This window comes from Lepidochelys kempii, chromosome 1, assembly GCF_965140285.1.
Source record: "Lepidochelys kempii isolate rLepKem1 chromosome 1, rLepKem1.hap1, whole genome shotgun sequence".
Taxonomy (NCBI): domain Eukaryota; kingdom Metazoa; phylum Chordata; order Testudines; family Cheloniidae; genus Lepidochelys; species Lepidochelys kempii.
The window spans coordinates 225,617,142-225,636,867 of NC_136380.1; the positions used below are offsets into that span (position 1 = coordinate 225,617,142).

The 19,726-nt window shown below is 43.6% G+C and overlaps 1 protein-coding gene across 4 annotated transcripts in view; it reads right to left on the reverse strand.

Annotated features, from left to right (window-relative positions):
• ETV6 (ETS variant transcription factor 6) overlaps positions 1-19,726 on the reverse strand; it is a 165,272-nt gene that overhangs the window by 27,617 nt on the left and 117,929 nt on the right. For 3 of the 4 annotated variants that reach the window (XM_073315678.2, XM_073315667.2, XM_073315695.1), the window contains exons 3-4: positions 7,620-7,784; positions 3,730-3,864 (exon numbers count right to left, since the gene is read on the reverse strand). In XM_073315678.2, coding sequence (XP_073171779.1) covers positions 3,730-3,864; positions 7,620-7,784 — 300 coding nt within the window. The remainder of the gene's footprint in view (positions 1-3,729; positions 3,865-7,619; positions 7,785-19,726) is intronic. The other variant, XM_073315686.2, reaches the window with a different exon arrangement.

Below are 19,726 nucleotides of genomic sequence, written 5' to 3' on the forward strand. Positions count from 1 at the left end.
GGCCAGGATGCTGCAATAAGGACCCTTCAGTGAAGAGCAATGGATCTCAGAGGACTCCCTCTCAACTCCTCTGTCAAACGTAGCAGGACCAGAAAAGGGATCACTTTGAATTAAATTCCCTTCTTCATCCTCTTAATTTGGAAACTGATACAGTTAAAACACACTGATGGTCAGCTTCGGATGTCCTTACTGAATAAGGTACTTTACTCTGCGAGCACATCCACTGTAATGAATGAAACCAAATGGGGTAAGGTGCTTCTCACTGTGTGTAAGAGAATCAGAATCTGGCCCTAATAAATGAAACATCCCTTTGCAAGCACTGCACCAGCTTGTGCCACAAAGAACACGTGAACACATCTGTCTGTGTTGGAATGCACCCTCAGACCATCCTTTCCATGTAGCTTTTTAAAAGTGAACCGAATGCTGTGGAGAGTTGCTGGCCCAGCTGTTCCTGTAGGGATGGGTGGGTGGAAAGTTGCTGGACTGACAGTCCTGGTGACTGAAACCATCTGTTTCTCTACAGAACAAGTGCAGGCAGCAACAATGCAAACTTCCTCCACAGCCTCCCAAGTCATTCAATGCTGATTCAGAGGGACCACTAGAGATGAGGGGCTAATTCAGTCCCCATGGCTCATTCGGCCCTTAGCATCTCCACAAAAGACTGCCAAAAGGTGTTTCCAAACCAATGCCGGGTGTGGTGGCATTTTTTAAAGAGATATGAACACTTGCACACCGGAAGCGGGACAAACTGGGAACTGACCATAGGCTTTGCAACTGACTTTGCATAGGCTGTGAAGAGCCATGTGAAGAGCCACCTCTTGGCCACAAATGATTTTGGTTGGATTGGTTTCAAAACAGATGTTAAAATGATGGTGATCCTTAGGAGCAACTCCAGACTCAGGTGGACAGATAAATAGAGAGAGGGAGATTGCAGAGGGAAAGAGAATGAGAGAGACCTCATCAGGGAGGGATACAAAAATCAATTTGATATCTGCAAAACTAGCCTTAAAGAAAATCAAGTTTGAGGACGGTAACATGCCAAGGACTCTACTGGCCCCTCTCCATTGGTCATTGTGAGTTAAGCTGGGGAGAATACCCAATAGAGAACACAGCACAATAGAAAAAGAGAGTACATGCAGGAAGGCAGCAAAGTGTTACATTTAGCTGGGCAAGTTCCTCACGCAGTGACATGAGACAACGAAGAGGGCACAGCAAGAGAGTCAAAGTATGCTCATTATCTGCCTGTGAATGCTTGGCATAAAGAGCTTCTCTCACTGCCCAGAGTACGTGTCTGGGAGTCCATAATTAAAACAAAATGCTCTTCCATTTGTATCAAAATAAAAATAATAAAATGAAGCTAATTGTAGTGGTTGGGAATGAGTATGAAGAAAGGAACCAGTGTCACAGCACTGAGTGCTCTAAGGACCAAGTAAAATAGGGCTACAAATTGCCTTAAGAGAGAGGACTTAAAGGAAGCAATCAGATTTGGTTAGCAAATGATGCAAGTGAATGCCTAGTCAAACAACACTGTGAAATCTTCTGTAGCTCAGGATTGAAACCAGGTGCTCACTAGCTCAGGATCGTCATTCTGATCTACCATTCCCTCCTTTGGCTAGTTGAGATGTTTAGGCAGCTGTAAGGGCTATTAGTGTTTCCATTAGAACCTGGCTGATACTGGACATATAAAGATGGTTAGTTTTCTTGTAGATGCTGAGGCACTTTGGGTCTTATTCCTGCGTCCATAGAAGTCAATGGGAGTTGGTCCTTACGGTTAATGGGACTTATGTACAGTGATCAAGTGGAAAAGTGATCCCATTGATGACAGAGTTGTGTGCAGTAAAGGACACTTGGTGTGGGAACCATTCTACCAGATTGTTAAATCTATAGCCTTTAAATCTTTGGATAGGCTTTAAATCATAACTATACTCTTCTTATACCTGTGCCTTAGCTACCCCAGCCTAAGAGATTTTGCCCAAAGGAACTGAGTGCTAAAGTACAAAATGTTCAAACCCACACACATTTCACAAAGGGTTCACCTGGCCCATTCCCAGTTTTCCATTAAAAAAACAACAAACCCTTGTGTGTGAATACAGGGCTCATGAAAGTGAGAGATTAATAACAGCCTCTGCCTAAAGCCAGGTATACTGGGCAGGAACTTTGTAAATTTCCTATATTCAGCTCTGCCAGCGCAACCTACTCCTGACTTGCATCACCTTCTTGTTATTCTAGTCCTGACATTCTCATACAGCTTTGCCAATGCCCCTCAGCCATGCACTACAGTGCCTCCTGTTATATCAGTCCTGGGCTCCCCACAGAGCTCTGCCAATGCCTCTTAATCCTGCCCTGCATCAGACCTCATCTGAATGTTGCCAAATTGTGCACTTCTAGGATAAGCGGGGACTAGGGTGAAATCCAAACTGTTTTTTATTTGTGATTAAGGATGGGAGATAGAGAGAACGGCTAGTTAAAAAGTTTCTGTAAAAACTTTTTTGGGATGGAAAATTGGGTTTTCAACTAAACAAAAATTGTCCTGGAAAGTGTTTTCTTCCAAAAAAATATTTTTTGTCAGAAAAACAAAACACCCAAATCTGAAAAATATAAAAAAATCCAAATATTTTCTGACCAGCTCTAATAAAGAGGAAAAGTGTCCAATATCTGCCATGCCATAAAAGCAAATCCATTCAAAAAAGCACCACTTGTTTTGCATCATGGGGAGACATCTGCAAACAGACTGGTGAATTTGTCTATATTGCTTCCAGATTTTATCCCAACAGTAAAACAAACTAAATTTAAGCAACAGTTCTACAAATGTTTCTTTCACCTCCTCAACTATATATGTGTCTGTCTTACCTATCTAGTGTTGATCACAGTGACAATGTGTCGAAATTTCAATTCAATCTCAGAAGTTTGGATTTTCCAATAAAAAAAAGATATCAGTGCTTATGGCAGGCCTCTGATCCTGCCACTATCTAAGATCTAATGGTCAGGATAGTTATTTATTTGTTAATTTATAAAATGTGCTTAATTACAAAACACATGGCACAGGTGCAATATTTGAAAGAGAAACACACACACACACACACGCATAGATATGTTGGTAATTATTTTGTTTCTTCTTTATATATATATATAAATAAAAAGAAGAACAGCCTTTCCCTGAAAACAAAATAATTACCAATCTTACAATTAAGGCAAAAGTTGAGCAAAAAAATGGGCCTAGCACCCTGCCATACATGTCAAATGTCTCTAGATCCACCAGAGGAAGTGAATTCCAAAGTCAAAGTCTCCAGTCCCCAATTTAGAGCCAGCCGATCACAAGTGCAGTAAGAGTAAATAAGGTGAGAAGGGAGTTTTCTTTCCGAGAAAACTAGGACCTGGGAGAGGAAAGATCTGTGCAACAGAGTGGGTTCTAGATATAAGCTCCAGAAAAGTTATCCCCACCTAGTATATTTTTAAACAGGCTTTGAAGCAGGACAAAATAGTGGAAAATAAATGGAGATTTACACAAGCAAAAGGCTGAAATTTTCTAAAGCACTAAGAATTTGCAACCAAATGGCTTGGTGGATCAGCTGAACATTCTAACAACTAAAGGACTGTTCCACTTCTGAAGGGAGAGAGATTGTTTTAAAATGAAATTTGTATTGGTTTAGAGTAAGAAAAAACCTTCTGACAGCCTCATCCAAACTGCTGACATAATGACACCTCCAGTAATAAAGGAGACATTATTACCTTCATCGTGGTTCTGGTGTAATATGACCTCTGGCTGAGCATGGATAGAGTTCCCAGGGTGGAAGAAAGGTGAAAATAGCATGCGAGCTTTCCTTTGCTTCAGAATATGCTGAAGGAGTTCATACAGCACGTCACCTGAAAGACAAACGAGCGGCTAAAGGAAATGAAAACTTACAGACTCTTGGAGAAGACTCATTTGGCCATTGGATGCATGAATTCAAAGCTCGTGGGTGCCATTTTCAGATCCAAAAGTGCCTGCAAGAAGAACTTGCATCTTTCTCACTCCTAAGTAAGACTCCTTCTTGGCAGTCCAAAAGTTGTACATGTCACGCAGAGGCAACAGTAGTGAAAAGTGGGGGGAGCAATATAAACCTCAGTCCAGTTGCACTAAATAGTCTGGTAGATAGATTTTGTACTTCCACATCACCTCCCATCTGAGGATCTCAAAACACTTTACAAACATTAGTTAATTAAGTCTCACACCTCCTCTTATTATTGTCCCAGTTTGGCAGCTGGGCAAACAAGGGCATAGAATGTTTAAGTCACCCAGCCAAAGCTTATATAGCAGGTCCATGGTAGAACAATGATAAGCACCCAGAGCTCCTGGCTCTGAGCCTTCTGCTTTAACCATTATTCAACACTTCCTCCCTTAAGTTTTACTGTATAATGAGGTTTTATCCTGGAGAAGATATACATTCCATTGAAAAGACATCACTGATGCTCCTCCACACCAGTATGTGTGCTGTGGCAGTGATGTTCCTGTGCCATTATGACATTCTATGGAAATCTAATGGAATGTTGATCAATTCTCCCCACGGCAAATTTAGCAGGTCAGTCAGGTCGAGATCCGTGAAGGTAGTGAGGCACCTAACTCCCACTGTCTCGTGGCTGTCAATCCAGGCTCAAACAGAGCTACCTCTCTCAGGGCTAGCACTCATTTATTAGCAGTGCTTCAGCAGTCTTTTCCCATTCCAACAGCACGGCATGGGAATAACTTCCAGCACTGCTAAAGTTCGCAGGTAACAATATGGTGGCCTTAAAGGAACACATATTACAGTTGCCAGAAGACTGATTGTTTATGTGGTGATTAATTTACTGTGAGAATATTTCACCTTTCAGTGACCCTCCCGCCTCCAACTGTACATAAGTACATCTGGGCAACAGTGGAGGTACTTTTTGCCTTTTATAGCTGGCAACGATGAAGCAGTTAAGTAGAAAGAGTTAACGAAAGCCCAAAATGCAGGTGACTCTAAGTGCCCCAGGGTGTGTGTGATTAATCTTAATAATACCACATGCAGCCCTTTGCCTATCTCCTGCCCTCACATGCCGGAGTGAACAATATTCAACAATGGTACTTTGCCTGAAATATTAACTAATGTTCATAGGTGCTTTAACTGTCTTAGTTAAAGTAGCATTTAGGAGACCTTGCATTTTCTATTACTGTTATTTTTCTTATTTCTATAACACCTGTAAATCTATTTCATATTCAGCACTTGCCACGGTAAACCTCCAAGGTTCAACCTGTCGGTCAAAGATACTAAACCTTTTTTGTTTATTTCCTAACTATTTCAGCCTAAGTCATCCTCATTTCCATAGTCTGACTTTTTGCTCTATTTCTCTGTCTTGGCTGCCTTTACTATGTCAGGGGTGACTTTAGGGCACTTTTAATGTCTGTGATGCCTGAAAAATTAATTAAAAATGAAGCCTCAAGAATCCTGTCACCTTATCCATATTTAATACATAATGAGAGACCAGAGGGGGGATTTTATCACATAATTTGTATTTTACAAAGCAAGACAGAGACACACACATAAATTGTGCTGGATCACTCCAGAAAAATACAGTGGTCATCCTTAAAAACTGCACAACCTTTGCCTTAGGCCTAGTCCACACACAGCTTTTGGACCAATATAAGGATTTCATGAGGGATGTGATTTCCTACAAAACAGTACAAGCCCTTGTGTGGATATATTGGTTATACTGGTATAATGGTTTATATCCTGGTATAGCTATTCCCATTAGGGAAAGGGAATAAGTTATATTGGTATAAGCACATTTATACTGCTATAACTGTATCTACACAATGGGTTATAATGGTATAACTGTTTTGGTTAAAAAAAAAAAAGCACACCCCTCACTGAAATGCCCCTACCAGTATAGTTAAAGGGGTGCAACTTTTGAGTGTTGCAAGCCCTTAGCTAACTAAATAACATTTGGGCAGAAATGGCATTATTCATTTCCCTATACTTTAAATACAGAAATATCTGGGAAACACTTCAAATACTGAGATGTTGTTATTTAGTAATCTACAGTCATTGAAAAGTTTTAAGGGTGACCTCTGTGCTTGTTATTGCTGTATGTGGCATAGATTTAGCAGGCCTGAATGGAATGTTTTCTCAAAAGTTTGTCAACAGCTACCATAAAAAAATGAGAATAAAATTTTAAATTGAGTTCACAGATCAGTAGTCTGTAAAATCATGCCTCACATTCAGCAAAGTAGGAGCTCCATTCACAGTGAGGAAATGAATGCGAGAGCCCAGGATTCTCCTCTGTGAATGCTCAGTCTCCAGCCCACAGATGCTTAAATCCAGCTGACGTCAAGTGCAGTAACAGTACATGCAGGGAGAAGAGAGGTGTCTCTCCTAGACAGCTAGTGCTGGGGAGTTGCATGCAGCACAGTGGGTGCTACATACAAAACACCAGAAAAGTTGTCCTGTCCCAAGTTATTTATTTATTTATTTATTTCTTAAACAGTCAATGGGACTTAAGCACGTGTTCAAGCGCTTCGCTGAATCGGGGCCTATATGAAAAAAAGATGGTCCAGATCCTGTATGAGGATGCTATTACAGGGAGGTGCCTTCGGGGTGTCACAAGGTTAGCGTCTTTCAGAACTACTTCACATTTTGATTGGTTAGTGCGACACCATCTGTATTCCTGTGTCTTTACATTGGAAGTCTGATTACAGCTATTTTCCAGGCACTCAGTTCAAGCTGTATGATCATCTCTGGTAGCTGATTGAATTACAAGCCTTTTTATTTAGCAGGGGTACCCTGTATGGTCATAAAAAGAAAGCTAACAACTTTTATTTAGAACCATTCATTCAAATGTAGTTAAACAACCCTGGCACAGGAGAGGAAGGAGGTTCAGTGGGATTATAATGCTGGAGGCGACAGACTGCAGGGAATATAAATACAGGCAGGTGACACACACATGTTTCTAAATCTTCTGAGTGAGTACATGACTAAATTATTTGGCAACAGGCGGATTGATTCACACACCTGCCTGTGCTTTGCCGGGGGCTGGACTCCAGCATGTGAGAGAATATGGGCAGGGTAATGGGAAGCCCACGGGGGCTGTAAAAGAGAGGAAAGGTCCCCAAGGATGAGTTTTGCTGGAGCTTTTAGCAGCACAATCAGCCGAGTCAACCACCGTGATACAGAATGCTAATGCAGGCTTCTTAAGAGGCTGGAGCAGTTGATTAACTCCCTACTATAGTTGGGTCTATGAAATGAAAAGTCTTTAAACGACAGAGCTGGATGTTCTAAACTGCGGCCAGGCAGTCTTTCTCTGGGTTTTGCAAAGGGTTTTAACTAGAGATGGGCCAGGCACTCTCAGTTTGGATTGGAATCTAAACCCTCTCAAAGTTCAAGGACGTTTGGATCACTCGCTCCCTCACCCTTTCTTATTTTACTGGATGTTTCACTCTTCCCCCAGCCTAGTCTGCATGGCTGTCCTTGTCTTTCCCTTCCCACCCTAACAACTATGGCTGTCTTTTCTTGTCTCTGCAGCCCACCTTTCATGGCTCTCTTCCTCCCTCCTTCCCTTCCCAGAGTCTGTCTCTGCTTCCGTCTCTTTCCTGCTCCATCCTTCCTGGTGTAGATAAACCTCACCTGAATGAGGAGACCTGTATCGAAAGTCCTCTTTGGTCAGGAGCAGGAGTGCTTTGCCATTCATCTCAAAAGTGTTGCTGTCAATCGGCCTCAGGGAAAACTCCTTCTCTGCCCACTTGAGCCACTGGGCCACATCATCCCTGCTCCAGTAAACTGGCTGCAAGCCTGTGGGAGATAGAAACACTGTGGTCATGTTAAGAAACTGGAACAAAGGGCAAGCAGTTCTGGGAAAGGACTCCTGAATCACTAACTGCATTTGGATGCAAAGCCTGAGATTGGTCTGGGGGAGCAATACAAAGTTACATCCATGCCCCAATACTTTACTGTGATTCAGCATGTGTGAATCAGCATGTGTCTGCCTCTAAACAAGACACAAGACCACAGCTTTCAACTGGCTGGATAGAGATTGAGCTCGTCTACATACAGTTACGTTGGTTCGTGTGTGTGTGTGATTTTTAAGAATATAATTATACTGGAACAACCCCTAGTTTAGATACACTATAGTTTAGTCCCCTTCCTACATAGAAATAAACTACACTGAAGAGCTCAAAAGCTTGTCTCTCTCACCAACATAAGTTGGTTCAATAAATGATATTACCTCACCCACCTTGTCTCTCTAATATCCTGGGACCAACCTGGCTACAAAAACACTGCATACTATACTACTATAAGCACATTTGTATTGATATAACTGTGCCCTTACAAGCAGGGTTGTGTCACTTTAAATATAATACAACTTTTGTGCATAGACAGGCTTAAGTTTGGTCTTGGTGCCTGATCTTACTACTAGTGAAGTCAAAGGGAGTTTGGCCATTGATTTTATTGGACTCAGGATGAGACCTGGGATAGGTGAGATTAAAATATCAGTCTTACATACAATTTTAAAATGGCTTCCTTCCCACGGAGAAAAAACAGGCAGCTGCTTATACCTAGATAGATAGGCAAGCAGATTATCTCACCCACGGGGAGATAAAAGCTTCCTTTCCTTTTCCCCTTATGAGATGACTCATTGTTTGACTTGTTACAATGCGTTATGTAGAAAGGAAAGCTTCACACTGTGCATAGAAACAAAATTTGCCATATCTGATCAGATCTTTGGTACATAGCCCCTGGCAGTGGTTAAAATCTTATGCTTCAGAGCAAGATGAACCACCCTTCCTTATATTGCACCTGGCTGATTGTATGCTGCTGCATATGGGAAGACGTTTCCTTCCTGACACACTATTCTATGAGACTGATTACCCCAATCTTTGCAAGCATAACTACAAATCTCCTAGTTGGTTACTTTTTAAAAAAATGATATGCAGCCCTTTTGCCAGGGTTAAAAAAAAAGTCACGAGTAGTGAATTCTGTTCTGCTGGTATGAAAGATTCAGATTCCCAAAGCAGCTACTAGGAAAGCCTGGGCATCAAGTTACATACAGAACTGAATCTGAGTCAGGAGGAGAATTGAGAGCAAGCTTCTGGAGCTTCAGATGAGCACATAGTTGACTCCTGAAAGGAGTGAAATACTGCTGATCGAACACAGCAGTATGCACAGCAGAAAGACACCATATCAAATTGTTCTTCATTTGTAATGTACCCCTTAGCTGGCATGATGAGCCATTTACAAAATGAAGAATCACATCAAATTGTCTCTGCAAGAGGACCTAAACGCTCCACCCCTCCCCCAGTGTAGTCATTGGTTAGGGTAGGGTCACTGAGGTGGGTGTTTTCTGTAGCTCCACCCTTTGGAGAAGGTCTATGCAAAGAGATGGGCAGCATGGTCTAAAAATGCTGAGACTCAGGCTCATCTTCCTCTCTGGGAGAAGGAATTCCACAGCCGAAGGTCCTCCCAGGGGAAACAATCTGTTCCCATACCCCAAGAGTTTAACCCTGACCATTACCAGCTGCCGCACCCGTGTCAACTGTAGCTCTTGTGGTTGAATGCAGAGGATGACAGGAGAGCGAGGGATAGCTCAGTAGTTTGAGCATTGGCCTGATAAACCCAGGGTTGTGAGTTCAATCCTTGAGGGTGCCATTTAGGGATCTGGGGCAAAACTTGGGGATTGGTCCTGCTTTGAGCAGGAGGTTGGACTAGATGACCTCCTGAGGTCTCTTCCAATCCTGAGATTCTATGATGAGGTGGGGTCTAATATCACACAGATCTAGGACTTTAAAAAAGAGGAGAAAGACCTTGAAACACCCCCGAGTGACTTTCCCTGCCTTCTGCACAAATACAGATGGTAACAAACACACCAAAGAATATCCCCCAACATTTATAAACTATGTAATGTTTCTTTGCATTTCCCGTCAGCCTCTCCCACAGAGCAACCATTTCCTCATTTATTAAACACCTGTTTCTTTTTCCAGCCAACATGCCTCCCCTCCTCTCCCTCTTTCATTCATAGTTTAATAGACTCTAAGACCAGAAGGGACCTCAGTGACCATCTAATGTAACCCCCTTCGCTTGCATCTCATCTTTGATTCACTTAAACAATGGTGATTGGATTGAATGACTCTTGTATGTGGATGTAGTGCTTTCTCAAAAATGCTTTCTATGAACACAGCCACGTCATTAGGGAATGCTGCATTCCAAAACATTTCCTAGTTTAGTCCTCAAAGTTCCAGTCTTTAAATCCTTCTTTCCCCAAGAAAGGTTAAACCTGTATCCTCCTGCAGGAGGACACCTGTTAGGTATGTGTCCTAGAGGAACTAGATTGTACTCTCTAGAGCAGTGTTTTTCAATCTATGGTCCACAAACCCCTGGGAGGTCTACAGACTGTGTCTAAGGGGTGCACGAAAGGTTGCCATTACCATAGAACTATGGTTTTCGACCTGTGGTCCGTGAACCCCTGGGGGGGCCACAGACTGTGTTTAAGATTCCAAAGGGGTCCGCACTTCCATTTGAAAATTTTGAGGGGTCTGCAAATGAAAAAAGGTTGAAAACCACTGCTCCAGAGCACGGAATCTGGGTTTTATAAGGAAAACACCAAGTGTGTCTATGGAGCTATATAGTAAACTCTAATGATAAATAAACTCTGCTCCCCAACAACCTTTCTTTTTCAACAAAAATTAATTCAGACTCATGGAAGTAAGGGAGAGCCAGCAAGGCTAAGGCCAAGCACAGTAATGGCACAGGCTGTAGGGGCTTCCTACATGCAATTTTGTCAGCGCATCTCTCTTGAACTGCAACCCTGCTATTCCAGTCTTTGTGTCTCGACCACCAGCTCTGCCTATGCACCTCAATCCTGGGCAATGACACTCCTTTCACTTCCAGTGCTGCCTTCTCCCAGTTCCCTCCTGCAAGGCTCCTGAGGCCTGACATGGAACACTCCCTGCTGTTTTACTTCTGGACCCTCACTCAGCTCTGTTACTGCACCTCACTCCTGTCCTGGAAGAGTTCTACACTTCTTCTGAACAGAGGCTTCCAATGGTGCCAGTTAGTATGGTGGTTTTGGAGTGTGGAAAATGAGAATATCAAGCTCATTTTAATTTGTGTCTTATTCTGTCATTTGAACCAGTCTCTCCAGTGGTGATAGGCTAGTGGCATAACTTTCTACATGTCTACAGCCTACTTCAGTGATTATCCCTGGGTAGCTAATCGGTGCAATTTAATTACAAACAAATAGAAGCAGCTATCTGCATTTTGAGCTTTATTCATCATTGGAATTTTGATAACATGGAAACATCCAACTAGAGTTTTGATTAGAAATCTGAAAGATGAAGCAAGACACCAAACTTCTCAACTGCATTTCACCTTCTGCTAAAAGGTTGTGGCTTTTGTAAAAAAATACAAGATCCTCGCCATTTTATGGCACACCAGTATGATAATCTCATGTGATCAACACATTTTATAGTTTACAGTGCATTTCTTTACAGAGTATACCACAAACAATAAAAGTAATTATCTTTCCAGGCCCGGAACCCAAAAACTGGTATGTGAGTGTTTTCTGTTTGACCTGGTCTATACTATTAAGTACTACCCTGTCTGAACACACTTGTATTAGGTGAGTCAGTGATGAATACAGTTCACTGCTCTGGATAGACCAGAATAAACCATGTTCAGCATCATCTTGGCAACTGTTGTTTGGACACAGTAACATTTCATAGCGTATGCCTCTGTTCAGTCTACTCCTAGATCTGACACTGAATCACTTTGACTTTCTAATTCAACTTCCCCATTGGTAAAATGAGGTAATACTATTTACCTCCTACCCATGGGCGTGTTATGAGAATTAGTATCTCTCTGTAGTGTTTTGAGCATATAAAGTGCTATCAAAGACAACAAAACAGGTTAACCACTTCTCCTTCTTGATATTCTCCTCTCTTCTCATCCCTCCCTCACTTTCCTGTGGAACGATTTGCTTCAGAGCACTCTGTTCACTGCATGACAGTTCCTTTGCAGTGCTGAATCAATTCACTCCAGAGAGGCCTTTTGTGGAGGCGCAGATACAGCAATGTGAGTAAGTGTGAGGCAGGCTAACGTCACTGAAAGAGTTGCTGACACCTCATGGAAAGCTCCATTCAGAAACAATGCTGCCCTGTAGAGTATCACATATTTTCTTGTCCTCTTTTTTCTTTTCTTATTAAAACGGATCTTTTCATGAAAAGAAAGGTATCAAAGGGAGGACTGTACAAGCTCAAGGGGGTTTTAAGGCAGAGAGGAAACCTAACTATATAGACCTGCGGATACTTCATGAATACATTTGTCATATATTCTCCGTAAAAGAAAATGAACCCTGCTTATGCTGTGTTCTATATTTTTGCCATTTCTTTTCCCATTGATCTTTATTGCCAGGGACACTGTGCAAGAAACACTCTTTCTATATCCCCCTTACCCTCTATTCATAATAAAGGGTGCTTACTGCATCATATGAAAGTAACAAAAGCATTTACTCAACAAAAAACAGTGAGGATGATCAGACCTGTGCTACAAAATGAGGGCTAAATTCTGCCTAATCCAATAACCACTGAGATCAGTTAATCATTGACCTTACTGGGCATTGGGCCAAGCCCGTTGGGCAGCATCTTTCTCCTTAAAAATTCCCAGTTAAACCAGTGAGATTAGGGAGGCGGTAGTGGTGGCTAGGGCACTGGCTTGGGACTCTGGAGACCTGGGATATAGTCCCAGCTCTGCTGAGTGACTTTGGGATAGTCACTTCACTACTTTATACCTCAGTTTCTCCAGCTGTAAAAAATAGGGATAATGATGCTGCCCTCCTTTGTAACGAGTTTGAGATCCATGGATAAAAGTGCTCTACAAGAGCTAGATGTTGTTGTTATTATTCCATGTGAATAAAGATGGCAGAATCTGGCTCTGAGAGACTCACATTCTCTAGCTAGCCTGTCTTTTGTCAGCTCCTGAGCATTAGCTTCAATAGAATAAAATTATTTATAGTGCTTCTTGCAGTCTTGAAGCACCATATGCATTAACGAGGGAGAAAAACATGCACTCGCCTTTCTGGCACTGCAGGCTGGATCTTGGTATTTTAATAGATTTTCTACTCCTGTTGCTTATTCTTCACCTGAAGTCCTGCTTCTAACATTTGTTACATTAGGTGGGATAAAAATGATGAGGTTGATCCACTCTCATGTTCCCGGGCACAAACTGATAACCACCTGGAGTTAGGAAGAAACCCACTCCCAGCTCCTCAATATGGTAGTATGGTAGCCCAAAATAGGTGCAACAAAGAGGAACTGCTGGGGTGGTTTACACCTTCCTCTGGCATAAGCAGCAGGGAAAAATAATCACTCATACATACACACTTCAGAATTAACTGGTTTTAAATGCCATACTTCCCAAGTTTTCTGTGAGGCAACTGCAGGTCCCTAAAGAAGTGTTTGCTTTGGGCATTAAAACAACTCTGAGCTGCATAGGCACTCCACAATAACACATATATTCATAGATTTTAAGGCCTAAAAGGACCATTATGATCATCTACTCTTCCCTCCTGCATTATAGAAGCCAAAGAATTTCATTCCGTAATTCCTGAATAAGACCATAACTTCTGGGTGAACGAGGGCACATTTTTATGAAAGATATCCTATCTTGACACTTGGCAACACTAACGTTCAGTATCTCCCTTTTCCCGTAAGAGGAAAGGACATGTGTGTTTCATATATGTACTGTATGCAGTAAATCACGTATTTTAGATGTACGTTACATATGAGTAGGATGTGTAGTATACAGTATGAAAAAGGCCTTTTTCACATTAGTTCCAATATGAGTCAATAGATGAGGTCAGAAGTTCAATATATAAATCATACCCTACTTACACAGCATTCGCAAGTAAATTACATATATTTTTGTTCCATTTAGGCTGGGAGATTCCATCCTAATGCCTGACTACCTTATAGGCAAAAAGAAGGGGGGGGGGGAAAGGGCGCGCGGGAAAGAAAAGACTCCCTGTTCATTCATCCTTTCCAGAGAGCAGATGGAATTGTTTTCACTCCCACACTGCAAAGTACTTATCACAGCTGGGAAAACAGCAAAAGGACCAGCACATGCAAATCAGCAGCTTGGTTTTGTACACCCAGGGACCCAAGCATCATCACTCTGGCAGCGTCAGGCAGGGAAGCCCTGACTACAGAACAATACACAATTCACCAGTGGGAAAACTGCACTAGAAATGTTCACAAAAAGCAAACGTATGCTATCAACCGATGCGTTCTGAACTGAAGTAGAGGCTGGCTTTGTGTTGTTAATAATCTGCGATGTGCTGTATTATTCACATAACATAGCACACCGCCCATGGCAGAAAGAGGTGTTTTTGATGCTGGGTGGGGCCAAGAGAGTGGGTTTCTATGCCCACCACTGTTAAGGTACTGTGGTGTGCACGGGCAAACATAGGCTTCAGAGCCGGAAAGACTGGGGTCTAGTTCAGGCTCTGCCACTGACTTAATGTGTGGTCGTGGGAAGTCACTTCACCTTTCTGTCTCAGTTTCCTCATGCAAAGGGCTCTGATGAGGATTTATTAGTGCTCTGAACACAGAGTCATAAAATATAAGGCCAGAAGGGACTATCAGATCATTTAGTCTGACTTCCTGTACGTCACAGACCACCCGCACACTAAACCTAACAACCAACATTAGACCAAACTATTCCAACCTGCAGGAGACGAGACTGTTCTGTGCCACGGGCAGAGAAGGTGTGCCAATGCCAGAGGCCCCTGCAATGAATGGCAGGGAAACGACTAGATGAGATATACCCAGTGACCAACACCCACATGCTGCAGAGGAAGGCATAAAACCAGGTCACTGCCAATCTGACCTGGGGGAAAATTCCTTCCCAGTCCATGTATGGTGATTGGTTAGACCCAGAGGCGGCTTAGGGTTTTGTGGGGGTCTGGGCCAGAATTAGTGGGGGCCCCTCCCCACTCCTTCTGCCTGAAGTCCCCTCCTGCCCTTCCAGGGGGCTCCTGCCAGGGAAATGGGGTTGGAGCACCAGGGCTTCCCCCCCGGCTCTGCCCTTCCTGCCAGGGAGCAGAGTCGGGGCGCGAGGGCTTCCCCCATTCCCCAGCAGGAGTGCCGGGCAGGCATTGCAGGGCAAGGCCCTGTGCCCTGACCCTGCTACCCGGCAGGAGTACCGGGCAGACAGGCACAGTGGGTCAGGGTATGGGGGGGCACCCATTTTTCCAGGGGCCCCCAATTGGCTGGGGCCCCTGGGCACAGGCCCGTTGACCCAGTGGCTAATCCGCCACTGGTTAGACCCTGACCATGTGAGCAAGAACAAGCCAACCAAGCACCTGGGAGAGAGAATGCTAGGTGCCACCTCAGAGCCCTGGCCCACCCTGCCCAGTGACCCATCTCTAGCCGTGGCCATCCCGGAGGCTTCAGAGGAAGGAGATAAAAAAATAAAATAAAATGTTATAAAAACGTTAAGTATGACTACTGCTACCGTTCCCTTACTACTACCCCTCTTTCTTGCCAGCTTACCAGTGCTCAGAGGAACGATGCAGGCCCAGGGCTCGGCTCTTGAATTAGAGAGCACAAACCACACAGAGCTGTTGGAAATGTGTGCTAAGTAGCATGAAGCTAATTGTGTTGAAGGGGTTTTATCACAAATTGAATCACAAATCGAGCGCCAGTGCGAGGAATCCCTCCCTCCTGAGACTGGAACTGAACCCTCTCCATTCAAAACAACAGCTCAGCCATTCTTATTACTGGTTTCAGAGTAGCAGCCGTGTTAGTCTGTCTTTGCAAAAAGAAAAGGAGTACTTGTGGCACCTTAGAGATTAACCAATTTATTTGAGCATGAGCTTTCGTGAGCTACAGCTCACTTCATCGGATGCTTTCCCAGTAGATGTTAGCACTGGTGGTCAGCAGGAGGAGGCCAGCAGGCATTTAAGACAGGGTGTTGCAGGGATAGTAAAAGCAGGATGGTTAAGGATTCCTATCTTCATAGGGAATTTCTCCTATTCCCAATACGTGGGCATGCAGGGGGTCTGGTGACAGACACAGACAGATGGCTTTGTGGCATGCTCACCTACCTGGAGACAAGCAGGCGGCACTGCATGTGAGCTGGGACAGCTGGTGTGATGCCGACTGGGAGGGGGTGTGTGATGCAGCCCTGTAATGGGGATTTGCCTACTTTCTGTTGGCTCATGTACTGTGGTAAGTGCCCCGAGGGGGCTAGAGGGCTGTGAATGGTGACTCCTAAACTGCCTGCTCGTGACAAGTGTCACCTGGACTGTAACCATAACAGGGCCAGAGCTGCTGCTACTGCGGCTGGCAGCGATTGTCCCCTCCCCTAATGGGAAGCTGGTCCTGCAAGTGGGGGCTCAGAAACACCAACTATTAGGCAGGGGTAGCATGTTAATGACTACATCAGAAAAAGCCTCAGGCCGAAGCGTGCATTGGCCAACTTCAGCTCAGGCTGACTACGCCCCAAAGAGGATTAATTGGGGGCTGAGCATTGATTGGTGGAGGGGAAATTGACTGAGAGGTGTGTCTTGTGGGGGAGAGCAAATAGGATGGGGGAGGAACTTTACTGGGAAAGAAGGAACTGGATGGGGAGTAGAGGATTTCTAGCGTGAGGAGTGAGGGGACTAGCATGCCTTACCCAAACAAGCCTTGCATGTCATCAAAAATGTTGTAAAACTGGCTTTAATTATAATATCAAGATGTAGAAGTTCTCCACAGTCCTGGCAGAAATCTAGCAGCTGTAGAATAATAGCAAAGGCCAACCACCTGAAATTCACAGACCTTTTGCAATGGGAGATGGGACTAAAGTAAAGAGCGGAGGGCAACTGAATTCCTTTCACCACTGAACACGAGTACAGGGTGTGCTTTGTGCACACAGTCTACTTGTGAGCCCTGTGTACACCATGCATGCTGCATTTTTCTATAGAATCATAGAATCATAGAATATCAGGGTTGGAAGGGACCCCAGAAGGTCATCTAGTCCAACCCCCTGCTTGAAGCAGGACCAATTCCTAGTTAAATCATCCCAGCCAGGGCTTTGTCAAGCCTGACCTTAAAAACCTCTAAGGAAGGAGATTCTACCACCTCCCTAGGTAACGCATTCCAGTGTTTCACCACCCTCTTAGTGAAAAAGTTTTTCCTAATATCCAATCTAAACCTCCCCCACTGCAACTTGAGACCATTACTCCTCCTCGTTCTGTCATCTGCTACCATTGAGAACAGTCTAGAGCCATCCTCTTTGGAACCCCCTTTCAGGTAGTTGAAAGCAGCTATCAAATCCCCCCTCATTCTTCTCTTCTGCAGGCTAAACAATCCCAGCTCCCTCAGCCTCTCCTCATAACTCATGTGTTCCAGACCCCTAATCATTTTTGATGATTATAATTATTATATAAGTGCTTATTATATAAGTGCTAGAGAAATTAATGAGAGGTAGAATTCTGCAGATCACACAGGTAATACCAGCTTTAACTTCTGCCCAAGGGCTTACTCTGCTCCCTATGACAAGCTCTTAATTTCTCACTAAGAGTACTGACTGTGTGGAGACCCTGCAAACTCTAGACACCCTGGTCTATAGGGCTACCCTGTCATATAATAAAATAATAATAAATAGATCAAATTGTTTTTCTAATGCAGCCTATGGCAAGTCTGAGAAACGTATTGATTGGCAAATGCTCGAGTTGAACGATGAGGCTCTGAGCTCTCTGGTACAGGGAAATAAATCTTTCCAACTCCCCACACCCAGTGCCAAATGCAGCTTCCTGGAAGCAGCTACGGCCCTTTCTGGAACTGAAGTGAAAATCCCATGTTCCATCACCTCTCCTGACCTGCTGACATGACACATGGTTTGCATTGCTGATCAAATGCGCAAGCAGGACTCTAAATTAGCTTGTCAGCCTGAGATAGCTTACTGATTAATGAGAGCAGATGAAGTCACTAATAAAAAAACCCCTTGAAATGTGGTGGGGAAGAAGAAGGGAGGAGAGAGAAGCCAAATGCTCCAAAATTATACAAGGGAAAAGTTTCTTCTCTTTCCATAGCGGAGCTTTTCTTCACAGATGTAGATTAGCAGCTGAGGAAACCCACCTAAAAAATAACTGCAGAACTGCATACTACTCTTCTAAATAAACTACCAGAGTAATTGCCCCAAAATAATGCAAGCCGAATCCTGAAGTCCTTACTCAGGGCTGGATATCACTTATGACAGTGAGTGTAAATCTGGAGTAACTTATTATAGTGAATGGTTTTACCCATTATAACTGACATCAGTGTTTGGCCCACACTTTTTATTCCTTCAACTTACTTTATTGGGAGTTTGCCTAAGTCAGGACTGAGTAAAACCAGAGTAAAAAGTGCACCTGAGGACTTAGCCCTCAGTAGCAGTGCTACCATTGTAAGCTGCAGCATTTTGGATCATTCTTGTAGAATACTACAGCACCCTGAGAAAGCATGGACATTATTTAATTACAGCAATGTTTTTATCTTCAGTTATCTTTATTTAACACTCACTATGTGTCTGTGAAGATAGTGACACCCACCCACAGTGCATATTTGTCATGTATGGATTTATCTCTATCTTGTCTCTAAATTGCATGTGTCTGTAAGTTTTACCTTAGCACAAAACTTTCATCATCATCACCTCCATCGTCATTCACTGTGACATACCAATGTCTTATGTACTAAAGTGGCCATGCCAGATGTTCAGGATTCAGCCTGGGGTAATTACCAATTGGAGGAGCTGGCAGTCACAGCAGTAAGTGAAAGACCTAGTAACATTCTAGGAACGCATTAAAGAGGCCTTGTCAAACAATTTTTAAAAGTCCTTTTTATCCCCTCCAACTCCCTTTTCTCCCCGGTGCACTGTTTGCAAAGCCCTCTTAGGCCATGTCTACACTGCCACTTATGTTGGCAAAACTTATGTCATGGGTGTGAAAAAACATGGGTGTGAAAAAACATGCCCTCCGAGCAACGTAAGTTTCGCCAGCATAAGTGGGACTGTGCACAGTGCTACGTCGGCAGGAGAGCTTCTCCCATTGGCACAGAGCGGCTACACAAGAGACCTTGCAGTGGCGCAGCTTCAGCGGTAAGGTCTCTGTAGACATAGCCTTAGAAGCCTGAAAATACCATTTCTTCCAGGGAAGGATTAAGGCAGGATGAGCCAAGAGAAGGCCTAATGCAGCAGTGGCCAGTGAGCTGAGGACAACATAGCACCGCCGATTGCTGCCAGTCACTCTGTCCCTCCCTGCTGTGGGGGCAATACCCAGGGAAGGAGGAAATTTGCTTGGGTCATTCAGTCATTCACGTCATGTCACAATGTGACTGTAAATAAGGACAGCAGGGGGTCATGTGACTTTTACTTGGGCAGTACGTGCAGCTGTCTAGGGGATGGGGATGGGTGAAAGTTTGGTTGGATCTGGTCCCAGTTACAGTTCTTAATCCACCCCTGACTCCTTCCTAACTGATTCTGGCTGCCTTCCATGGAGCACACTTTTCTTTCCCTATTCCCCCTTCCAAAGGAGCCAAAATAAATGTCTTCTGTTACTTGTTTCCTTGCTTGTGCACCAATATACCCTAAATAACATTAGCAGAGCTCTGGGAATAATGTTCATTAACTCATTGCTTATGCCCAGCAAGCAGTAGCAGCATGCAGGTTTGCAGGTAGGGGTAGGGGAGGTTCTCCTACAGGAAGTTTGTATTTTTAAACTT